The sequence below is a fragment of the Xiphophorus hellerii genome, chromosome 23, assembly GCF_003331165.1.
Source record: "Xiphophorus hellerii strain 12219 chromosome 23, Xiphophorus_hellerii-4.1, whole genome shotgun sequence".
NCBI lineage: Eukaryota > Metazoa > Chordata > Actinopteri > Cyprinodontiformes > Poeciliidae > Xiphophorus > Xiphophorus hellerii.
Window position 1 is genome coordinate 22,788,905 of NC_045694.1, and position 11,111 is coordinate 22,800,015.

Consider the following 11,111-nt stretch of genomic DNA (forward strand, 5'->3'; position numbering starts at 1 on the left):
AAGTTGCTTAAATCTACTTATTACAATCTAAATAGAGTATCCTGTTGCCTAACAAGTGCAACATGCTACAAAACTGAATGTGTAAATTAATAAGATAAAGAAAAGCATTTATATTTTAATCTGAAGTGAACACAATATTGTGGGAATTCTGAATCAGTATATTATTATTTTTTTAGAGAGATCTCATCATATGAATTGAAAGAGTTAAAAGAATCTTAAGTAGTTGTAACACAATAAAATAAAAAAAATCAATTACACACAATTACATTGATAACACTTGACTCCCCATACAGGCTATACATGACATCTGCCGAATTGTTTCTATTCTGAGACTACTGTAACACGCTAAATTATTTTATTGTTCTTTAACAAAGTATATAATTCCAAGTTGTACATATCTGATTACATCAATAGGGAAATGGAAAAACTGGCTCTAGAGAACAAAGTTTTTAAAAACAAGATGGAATCAATTTTATTACACTAACCATAGGCTTTTGACAAGTCTGAGCCTTAAAACGTATTTAACTTATTAACATTTTTGACCCCTCACACCTGGTGTAAAGGTAAATGCTGCCAGCACATCTGTCGCCATCCAAGCTTAGAACTAAAAAAAGAAAATAAAAAAGTAAAAAGCTGAACTTAAATAGAACCAATCCTCTTTTTTTTCCACGACAGTAGCGCAAGGGGATTATGGTTAAGCACGGCATATCCATGCCACCTTTAAATAACAGGCTCACTTGTCTCAACATGCTCTAGTTTCTAGGGTTTCCTCTGGTCTATGTGACCATTTGTCCAGTCATTGTCTGCACACACTGAGAGCCACCAGTCACAGCAAATGGACACACAGCCGGCTCCCGAATTTTTTATCTCATTAAAGCAAATGATCCTTTTTGACCAAATTAACTTCTGGTGATCAACAAGAAAGTTCACTTCCCGTTGCGTGAGCTACAGTAACAGAATACAGTAGGCTTCAAGCTCTCCAGGCTTCCAGCAGCCGGTCATGCTGGGTCGGCCGCTGGAAGTGTGATATGCCACGCAGCGCATGTCAGAGGGATAGGGTGAATGCAGGGTGTGGGAGGTATTCTTAGCCCTGATGACAGCGCACACCACTGAATCCACTCATGGGTGCCTTGGCTCCAATAAACGGCTATTTTTTTCCTGTTGTAGTCTGGATCATTTCTACTCCCCCCTCCCTTTTTTCCCCCTCTAGGACTTTTACTAGGATTGTTTTGTTTTTTTTTCTTTTACAAAACTCGTCACTTTCTGCAAGATTAACTCCGATTTATAGTTTGCACTGCAAGAGCCGTTCCGTCAGAGCGTCATGGTGATGTTAGACATGCAAAACGATCAGGCGTTGGTAGTATTTTGAATGCCATTCATGATATCGCCTGAGGGCATATTTTTAGAGAAGTAACTCTAGGGGGGAAGGAAGGCAAGACATGCATGCCCCTGAATGTCCTCAGTACCAGCTGGTGGTGATGGGAAGAAATTAATGTGAGCATGATTGGACTTTTTTGACAGATCGTTATGAACGTGATTTAATAGATTAAAGTAGAAACACAAATCAGCTGTTGGGAGAATAACTGTACTGTGCTTCTTTAGTCTCTGTCTGTGAGAGCCGGCTTTAAATATGCAGCTCGGAGTCGTTTTTCCAAGGAGAGTTGCTGTTGTCAGGTGTCGTCCTGGAGAACGTCTGGGTGTTCCTCCCAGAACTGGTCCCCGATAATGTCACAGTGGTAGGCCTCCACCTTCCTCCTGCTCCGTGTGACAGGAACCTGCTTCTCCTCCTCATTTGGTCGCTTTATGCGCTTGCTAACTGTCTCGTCCCGCTACATGACAGAGAAATGAGACAGAGGTCAGAGACAATCGGGCCTTTACTGGGAGGCTTTCTTATGCTGATTCCAAGCTGAGATGAGTCCTGTTTTCCTTCTGCAACAGGTTTGAGTTCATGTGTCTCCGTTATGACAAAATGTACCTGTTAAATCAGTTTCGCGCTCTAAAAATGTCAACATTCCAGACTTCTCAGTCTTTATTTAGTCAACTTTAAAGTAAAAGTACAACGGTTCAAGGTTAGAGAAGGAAAGATGAGGAACAAACAGTTGGACACACAAGCAGATCTTTTACACTGTGGGCTGGAGATGGAATAATTTTAATATTTATCACACTTTTATGCTTTTCCTGGCTGCATATGACCTCTAAGATAACAAAAATTGGAAGGAAAGATGAACTGTCTTAAATGGAGGAAGTAGCTTTGACTCCAAGTGATGAAGAATATTCCAATCAAGTGATTATTCCATATAAGCATATTTCCATAACTTCTGAATTTCACTGAACTTAGACAAAAAAAGTGTATCAGAAGCCTTCCTGTTTGTCTTTAGACATTAGAGGGTTAGTCTAGTAACTCACCATAAAAGCTCATTAAGTGGCTGAAGTCGGATGTGGTTAGCCTGAAAAAAAAAATCTGAATATTTTTTAGGACTGATGTCAGTTTATATTTTGATGTCAGTTTCCTGACAACCACATAAACACAAATAAACATTACCCCAAAATTGATTCTGCAGCTGCACATGAAAGAATAAAATGAATAATCTGAGAATGAATCAGGAAAGATATCTCTACATAACTTTGTTTTGTCACAAGTTCAACTCTTTGTTAAAAAAAGAGAAATCTATAGATAGTATAGGGATAAACCTTTGATGCTTGCACAAATCTGTATGCATACTATTTGCATCGAGTCTTAATTTTATCTCATCAACCTAAATGTAAACACAAGACTAACCTACTTCCTCTCTAACCATTTCATAAACCTCAGAGCTCTGAACAGTGACAAGGTAGAGTTAATCTGGTCACAGAGTCATATTGTTAAGCTAGTGTTAGCAGTTTAACATAGAAAAAATAATAATAAACATGGGTTATCCAAAATAAATATATTTTTAAAAAGATTTCTTAAATCAGTACATAACACATCATTTTTGTTTTTCTAGCAGAATGAACATTAAACACTCCTGTCCATCACAATGTTAGCTACATTGCTTAAAAATCTGAATAAGTGAGAGTCCAGCAAAGCCATTACATAAAAATAAATAAAAACACTGTGTCACTTCTGAATCAAAGAAACGACTGAGACATAGAGGGAATGAAAATAAATGCTCAGCTTGTAGCATTTGGTAGAAAGAGACAGAGAAAGGAAATTTGAAGGTTTCTGACACGACTTAACTAGGAAAATAGAGAAACTATTAAGATCCGAGTCATAAAGCAGCTTGTGGTTCATATCAAACTGAGCTGGTTGGGCACACGTTTGGGATATCCTCAACAGAGACTTGTGGAAACCGTGCAGACTTAAACACTGCGGAGTATCTTACCTTTTCCCAAATGAGGGTGGTGCCTTTCCGGTGGAGGGCCGATTCGTTGTTATAGTTGATGTCGAATTCTGAGAACAAAATCTCGTTTTTATCTGAAGCTAATGTTCCCTGTTAAAAAAAAACAAAACAGATATATTAAATTGAGTTCAGCTACTCATACACAGGAAGCAAGAATGGGCGCTCACATTACTGTCTAGCACCACCTGCTGGTTGCATTGTGTCAGGATGTTTCAATTATTCTAGGAGAGCAACCACTAACACTGAAGTTGCATTTATTACTATAACCAAACCGCTAAGATATTTCAACATATTAAAAGTGATTTAATATACAGACACTGGGCATAAGGAGAGGTTTTTTTTTAATAAACAATGAAGTTTCTAGATGTTGTTCTCTGGATGACTCCTAATCTGCACTGGAAAATGAAATAAGTTATAAAGAACAGCTGCATCAGTCCCAGACAGCTGCAGCCATTAAAGTCTATTTGTGTCAATTAATAAGCTATGAAGAGTCTGCTGACATCTAAAACGTACTGCGCTTTCCACTACTTAGCCAAATGTTACAAAAATGTCAAACAGTCAGGCAGTAAAGTTGTGGCTTAAAATAGAAACATTCTCTGTAAATGCAAACCAAATAATAATAAAAAAAAGTTTGGACATATAGCTGCCTTGGAGGATGCATTCCAAAACTACAGACAATTTTGTCAGCGCTTAAAAGAATTACAATATAATTTAAACAAGATTATGCCAATCCAGCTGATTATAAAACAAAATATGAACATAAAAAGAAGAGCTCAAAGCACATAGAACTATTAGGCTGGCCTAGTTAAAGCTCAGACCTGAATTCAATTTAAGTGGGAAGACTTGAAAGTGGAGCATGAAATATTTTACACAGAACTGGCCAAAAAAAATTCAATCTTTATATAATTAAAGATGCTAAATTCATACTTTAAAAGACTTGCAGGTATAATTGCAGCATTCTTTAAAAGGATGACTATAAATACTATTCAGATGTTAAACTGTGAAAGCTTTGAAAATAGCGCATCGTTTTATTTCCACTTTACATTTACGCACTGCTTTGTGTTGCTCTGCGATACAACAGTTTGATAAATTGCACTGATGTTTGTAGCTGTAAAGTGACAAAATACAAATAAATAAAGTTAAGGGGAATTACAAATTTCACAGGGTGGTTGATAAAAAGAGAAAACAAATAAATAAAAGATTTTTTTATATATATAAAAAAAAATAATGTAAAAACCTCAATAATTCTTTCATTTGGATTGACTTTTAGATTAATGATGGGATGATAAACCCAAAGTATTTTAATATATTGTGATCCATTTTGAAGATAAATGCCTTCCTCCTTATAGGCTTGGAGACATTCCAAAAGAAGCATGACTTGGGATATCTGGCAACTAGATACAACATGACAATTGAATTACTAAACTTATAACTGGTTATAAACTATATTATGTATGCTTAATGTACTAAATATTGTTATTTCTGTCTGAAAATTCATACCATTTCCTCTATACAGAGAAAGTAACCCATCTTCTTTGTTTTGCCCTTACCTTTAGTCGATCTTCGGCCTGTGTTGTAGTGAGTCCTCCTTTTTGAATCAATGTCCAAAATACGGTGTTATACAAGTTATTTATATGACCTAGAATATAAGAAACATTTATTTGTAGCTGTAAAGTGACAAATATTTGGTGGATAAAGCTATCCTGTAGACAGGATGCACTTACAGTCTGCTTGCCTCCAGCTGAGGTAGTCCCTGAGGTTACGGCCAGTGGGATACAAAACCACCCGCCCGTCAAAGCCAGGTGGGTACAAGAGGGGCTGTTCTCCGAAGAACTCCTTCCAGTAGAACACATACGAAGAGGAAAACTGGGAGGCCACATGAGTCAAGAGTTTACTGCCAAACAAGCACGGTGGGAAGAAAGTGAAGCGGAACAGAACCGTCGTGATGTGGAGATTTTTATAGGCATGTCAATGAAAGTGAGCGGTACCTGGCTCGTCTTTTGAACCAGGTGGTGGTTCTTTTAAAAACGAAGCTGAACTCATCACTTTGACCATAGGCGATGGTAATATCCTCCAGCCCCTCCATCACAGAGCTGGCGCTCTTGCTCATCAGCCCCAGAGCCCTGTCATCATTGGGCTTGGCGAACTGGTGCTGCTCTGCAAACCTGAAACAGATTGTAATGCGACAGAAAAGTGGAAAAACAGGTCAATCATTTCAGACTTTAGAGTGAGAGATGACGAAGAAAACTAACTTGTGGAAGTTGCGGCCATCCAGTCGTACGACAATGTAGCAGTTCCTGAGGCAGGTGTCGTCCGTTTCAAAACTGCGGACGTACTCAAACTTGCTTTTTGCCATTGCGCTGGAGCTGGAAAACGGACGCAGAGATGCTGCGGCGAGACAGGAGCTTCCTGCTGCACCAAGTCTTCCTATCAGCATCCAGAGACTGCCGGAAGGGAAAACACACCACAGACGACATGTTGCCATCAATTAAGGGTTCCGACATGACAACAACTCTATTTGTTATAAATAGATTGATTTGGTTAAATTTACTGTAACATAACTGCGACACAGACTGATATTAGTTATGAATGGCATTAGAGCAGGTAGCAACTTAGCTAATCGTTTATGCGACAATTAAACAAACAGATAAGCTAATAACACAACTGACCTGATAATTTCAGTTTCCTGACACCCAACCAAATTGATTTTACACCTATTTAATAACAAATGTACTAAAATACTTATCCCGTGATAACTCACGTTGCTTTGTGTACAGTCCGTCGATCAAATGTGCCGTAACTGCAGTACCACCTCCAGAACTTCCCTCACAAAGGTTCCGAGTAGAACAATATTTGGTTTTTAATCAAACCCAATACGTTACTTGCTGTTCTTTGGAGATATATAGCGACATATTTTCTTATAACATGCAATGTAGCCTATATCTGGCGGCGACCTGAACGGATTAATATAATGCGAATGGCAATGAAGTTACACAAATGTACGCAAGTGGGTGCACACCATTTGTCAGCCGCCACAGAAAGCGCTGCGCGGAGAAGAGGGACTTTTCACACAATTTATGCCACTCACTTCACGCTGACGTAATCAGTTACTTTGTTAGAAAATTACGAGAGTTACAATATTTTTTTATATCATTTGAAGGATGAAAAATATTTTATTATAAAAATGTTACCCAGGCAAAAAGAACTCCTCCCACGCCGCTTTATCTTCATTCCTACCCATGTCAAGGAACGCAGCCACTGATAATCACGTGTATTAAAGAGCTATGGGATTTGTAGTCCAATTAGAAAGCTTTCTCTTTCTTTTGGACTCGACTCTTGGGAGATAAAACTGGGCTAAATAAATAACATAATATTTAGGGGAAAATACGCATTATTGCGTCTTTAGGGAAGCAATGAAATACTGAAGTGTACAGAAAAGGATAAGCTCGGGACAGACACAACTTTCCCAGGATCCCTCGCTTCATGGCGTTCCGCTTGTTTCAAACATGGAGGAGAGCGAAAGAAAAAGTGCGAGGCCGGACAGTAAACACTCTGCGTCAGCATCCTCGGGGCCGGCGGCGGACACAGGAGATGATGAGGCAAATGAACTAAATGTCTGCTCTGAGAAGTTTGACCCGTTGCTGGCCCTGTACTCCGCGGCAGCGCCGCCGCTTCCCTTCCCCAACATCAAGTGCTTCAACAATGTGGCGGAGTACGAGAGCTTCTTGAAGGGCGGCCGGGGCCGAGCAAAGCCAGAGAATGTGGAGAAAAGGCAGCGGAAAGCGATGAAAGGGGTGGCCGACCCGGAGCGCATCGAGAGGCTGAAAAAGCTGATGGTCAACAACCCGGTGTCCGAGGGAGGGGACAGCAGCGGAGCGGCACCGCGGACGAGAAGGAGGCAGAAACCGCTGAAAAATGTCCTGACGAGGATGCCCTGTAGGTTCAGCTGTCGCACTGCTGCTACATAATATCAAAACCGGGATGCGTTCAAGTGCCTTGCAAACAAGGCACGACGCGTCCTCTTTAGCTTTTTAACAGCTCATCACAACCCCTGTGTTTGGTTGGCTGATTTTTGTTTCCCGGTTTTAAACTCCTAGTTAGAAATTCATTCGCAATTTTGTTTCATCAGAAATTCTGAAAAGTGTGGAGTGCACTTTTCTTCAGGTCAATGTCAGCAAGATGGTCCTCCTACGCCATCTTAAAAGTAGGAAAATAAATGTAATGTTGGTAAATATCAGTTATTGGCCATATCAGTGATATTGATATCAGGATCTGCCTAAGTTTTCATATCGGTGCATCCCTAACTGTTAATATCCAGAATGTCAGCGAATATAGTAGGGGTGGTGACAAATCCGTCACATACATTTTAATCAAACACTTCACAAAACCGACTAAGTTTGAGATATTTTACAGAGGAGAGGGGCCAAACAGTATCTACATTTGTGTAGCTGGTGGATAAATAAATATCTTTAGAGCTGTAATTGCTAAGAGCTTATTTGTGCTGACATTGCTTTTCTGCTACAGTTAAACACCCCCATAATCTTGTACAGCATTACTATCACTGTCACATGACCAAATACGTACCAAATAACCAACCACATCTCCTCCATAAACACAAACAGCAGCAAGACGAAAATCAATATCGGGTGTTAATACCGCCCCAGTTTTGTTATTGTACTGGAACCAACATGTTAAAAAATGACTAACGTCAACCAACGTCAATGCCTATACATTGTGCGTCACTATTTGGCGGTAAATAAAAGTTGAAACATGAACATCTTGGCTTACCAGAGGAGAAATGTTTCTGCTCTTTACCTGAATTCTTTGCATGATTTATGAGTCGGCTGCATAACCTGCTGCTCACGTGTCTTCAGTGTGTCAGGGCAGTCCTCTGGGGGAGCTGCACCGCTGCGTAGAGGAGAGGATCAGAGTCCGAGTTCACATCAGGACCTTTAAAGGCCTGAGGGGCGTGTGCTCTGGCTTCGTCGTCGTCTTCGACAAGTTCTGGAACATGGTGAGCAGACGCCCCAAAAGTCTTTTCACTGTACGTTTCATGTCTTCGCACTATATGTTTGTTCAACGCCGGGTTGCTGTGTGTGTTTTTCAGGCCATGGTGGATGTAGATGAGACGTACAGAGAGCCTCTACTTGGAGAGGCGTTGTACCACGAGAAGGCGCTCACCATTTCACGGGTATCCACTTGATCTTTTTTCTCCTAATTGAAATAACGCTGGCTAAGGTTCGGTCAAAGTGACGCACATTTTGAGGGAGTTGAGCTGCTGGACTTTTTATTTTGAAGGAAATAAAAAGTCCCGATTTTCTATCAATGCAGCCCCGGGGTTTCCATAGTTCAGATGTTACCGAAGAACCACCATCTTGTTTTACAGCTTCTTTTTTTTTTTTTTTTACTGAAGAAAAAAAGCCATATTGCCCAGCCCTACGTCTTACACATCTGTAATTTTTCAAGGCAGGGGTGTCCAAAGGGTGCCCCGTGGGCCATTAGTGGCCCTTGAGACATGATTTTGTGCGGCCCTAGAACACAGTTAAAAAAATAGGTACAACTTTGTGCCAACAGGGCAGGAGCTTGATGCAGGTGTATGACAAATCAAAATTAATATTTAAAAGGAAAATGTTGGATAATAACACAACGTATCTGCACATCTCCTTTGAGCAGTGTCTAAAGAATATAATCTGAGAAGGTAGACTTTGCTTCTGTTTAGTCAAAGAAAACAAAAAAAAAATCAAATATTGATAAACAAGCCCTGACCTTTCAGATCCGGTGAATATTTGCATGCAGTCATACCGTGTAGGTGTTTCCCGTACGGCGACGAATCATTTGAACCCTGCAAATTATCATAATTACACCCACCACTGACTGTAAACAGGGTCTTTATTTAGAAAGTGTAAATATGTTCAACAGCAAATGACCTGTTAAAGAATGTACTTAGCCTGCGAGTTTGATTTCATAAAACCTTTTGAGAAGTTTCTTGTTAATATTTTGCTTTTATTGTCGAGCATTAATGCCACCCAACTCTTCGTCCAGCTCTTTGAGCAGCTAAGTCTCCAGGAAACCCTGGGGGGCGGCGAGCCGAGGGAAGACGACCACGACGACGGGGCGGCGGAACCCAAGCCGTCAGAGGACGTCGGAAGCAAACGAGATAAAGGCGTCGTCTCGGTGAAGGCCCGGGACTCAGCGGCCCATCAGAAGAAGAAGTATGGGAAGGTGCATACGCGCCACATCAACCAGCTTTTCATCCGCGGTGAAAACGTGATCTTGGTAAACCCACAGCCTCTCTGATTTCTTTTTGATTTCCGTGACTTAACGTGATCGGAGAACAGCTGCGAGTATTGGGTTGTACCGAGCACGTGCGACGTTGTGGGACACTGCAATAGGATTCAGACAAATCGAGCACAAGCTGTTATATCATGTTGATATGATGAGCCAGAGAAATGACCATTTTATTGAGGAATAAAAAGCTTCTGAATTCTGGCTGAAGTTTTTTGCGTGTGGTCTGTGTTATGGTCTTTACCCAGCAGGTGGCAGCATAAACACACCAGAGCCGTCGGTGAAGCTATTGTCATCTGGTAGGAGCTTGTCCCTTTATGTTGCTTTTCCCGTTAGTTTGAACAGGAATGACAGCGCAGTCTCAGCGGACTTCATAAATGCATTATGAATAATTGAGTTTGCGAAGCTCGAGATTGCAGATGGCACTCAAAAGCTGTCATTTGTCTTGACGTCTCAGATTGCTTTTTACTCTTTAATGGGCACATTACCCATAAAAGCACAATTTACTGCATCTCGTGGAAGTTGTAAAGATGTTGCAGTTCCCCCCGTCCGCCCCCCCACCTGCTTTCCTTTTAAATGACAGAGGTTTATTTCGGATGATAAGTGGCACTGAGCGGATGTTTGTCGCGACCGCATCTGCAGTTCTGCAACTTTTCCTATTTGGGTTTCTCTTTATTTTGTCTGCGGAGATTAATTGACCCTTATTCCGTTTTATTTTCAGTCACAAGTGGGGCACATTCTATCATTAGTTTAGATTTCTGTTCATCTACTGCAGGGGTGCCCAAAGTCGGTCCTCGAGGGCCGGCTTTCTGCACATTTTAGTTCTCTCCCTGGTGGTACCAACAACCTTCTCAGCATGTCGATGTTCTTCTTAGGTCTTCTGATGAGCCATCATTGGATCCCGGTGCGTTAAACCAGGGAGAGAACTAAAACATGCAGGATGCCGGCCCTCGAGGAGCGACTTTGGGCACCCCGGATCTACTGTATATATACCGTTACACTTCATGTAATGTATCAGAATATTATTAGTGTAGCCCATTTAACGAGCCTCTCCAGAGAGGGAAAATGGGGTCAATTGTTTAATGCAAGCCGTGTTTGTCACACAAGTGTGCTCAAACAAATCTTGACACAATATAAGAAGGGCACAGCGCTGATTGTAAAATGACCCAAAATTAGATCGTACTATCTGTCCTCTACGTTACACCAGAGAAATGAGGTCGTCCTTCTCGCTACAAGAAACTGGAGTATTTAAAAATTTTTTTTTTAGATTGAAGTTTTAAGTGGTGTTTCTTCTCTAACTGCATCAATCTTCCACGTACGGTAATTACACTCAAACTTTTTCCACTTTATGTTATCGTAGACATAATTTTGCAATTGTGTATAATGGAGCTCAACTGTCCAATGAAAGAAGACTGAGGGACACAGCAGGGAGAAAGTTGTGGAGAA

The 11,111-nt window shown here is 40.7% G+C and overlaps 2 protein-coding genes across 4 annotated transcripts; one reads left to right on the plus strand and one right to left on the minus strand.

Annotated features, from left to right (window-relative positions):
• Window positions 1-452: 452 nt before the first annotated feature.
• On the minus strand, window positions 453-6,682 carry thg1l (tRNA-histidine guanylyltransferase 1-like). 3 transcript variants are annotated; one of them, XM_032554211.1, is made up of 7 exons: window positions 6,572-6,682; window positions 5,633-5,824; window positions 5,369-5,545; window positions 5,105-5,274; window positions 4,931-5,019; window positions 3,363-3,470; window positions 453-1,829 (listed from the first exon to the last, which is right to left on the minus strand). In XM_032554211.1, the coding sequence occupies exons 1-7, from the start codon at window positions 6,619-6,621 to the stop codon at window positions 1,671-1,673; spliced, it is 945 nt and encodes a 314-aa protein (XP_032410102.1). In that variant the 5' UTR covers window positions 6,622-6,682; the 3' UTR covers window positions 453-1,670. The 3 variants fall into 3 exon arrangements, with proteins under 3 accessions (XP_032410102.1, XP_032410103.1, XP_032410104.1); XM_032554212.1 differs by lacking the exon at window positions 6,572-6,682 and adding an exon at window positions 6,142-6,555; XM_032554213.1 differs by lacking the exon at window positions 6,572-6,682 and adding an exon at window positions 6,050-6,154.
• A 172-nt stretch (window positions 6,683-6,854) lies between these two features.
• lsm11 (LSM11, U7 small nuclear RNA associated) lies at window positions 6,855-9,869 on the plus strand. Its single transcript, XM_032554214.1, has 4 exons — window positions 6,855-7,316; window positions 8,255-8,394; window positions 8,488-8,571; window positions 9,423-9,869. The coding sequence occupies exons 1-4, from the start codon at window positions 6,887-6,889 to the stop codon at window positions 9,675-9,677; spliced, it is 909 nt and encodes a 302-aa protein (XP_032410105.1). The 5' UTR covers window positions 6,855-6,886; the 3' UTR covers window positions 9,678-9,869.
• The last annotated feature ends 1,242 nt before the right edge of the window (window positions 9,870-11,111 follow it).

What these genes read in the sequence shown, in the direction of transcription:
- thg1l (XM_032554211.1), bottom strand. Translation starts at nt 6,621, where the DNA reads ATGGGTAGGAATGAAGATAAAGCGGCGTGGGAGGAGTTCTTTTTGCCT. An exon ending in GAGGAGTTCTTTTTGCCTGG is followed by an intron (nt 5,825 to 6,571) that starts GTAACATTTTTA and finishes CCCTTCCGGCAG; the next exon opens with TCTCTGGATGCTGATAGGAA. An exon ending in CCACCCTCATTTGGGAAAAG is followed by an intron (nt 1,830 to 3,362) that starts GTAAGATACTCC and finishes TCTGTCATGTAG; the next exon opens with CGGGACGAGACAGTTAGCAA.
- lsm11 (XM_032554214.1), top strand. Translation starts at nt 6,887, where the DNA reads ATGGAGGAGAGCGAAAGAAAAAGTGCGAGGCCGGACAGTAAACACTCT. An exon ending in TGTCCTGACGAGGATGCCCT is followed by an intron (nt 7,317 to 8,254) that starts GTAGGTTCAGCT and finishes ACGTGTCTTCAG; the next exon opens with TGTGTCAGGGCAGTCCTCTG. An exon ending in TCGACAAGTTCTGGAACATG is followed by an intron (nt 8,395 to 8,487) that starts GTGAGCAGACGC and finishes TGTGTTTTTCAG; the next exon opens with GCCATGGTGGATGTAGATGA.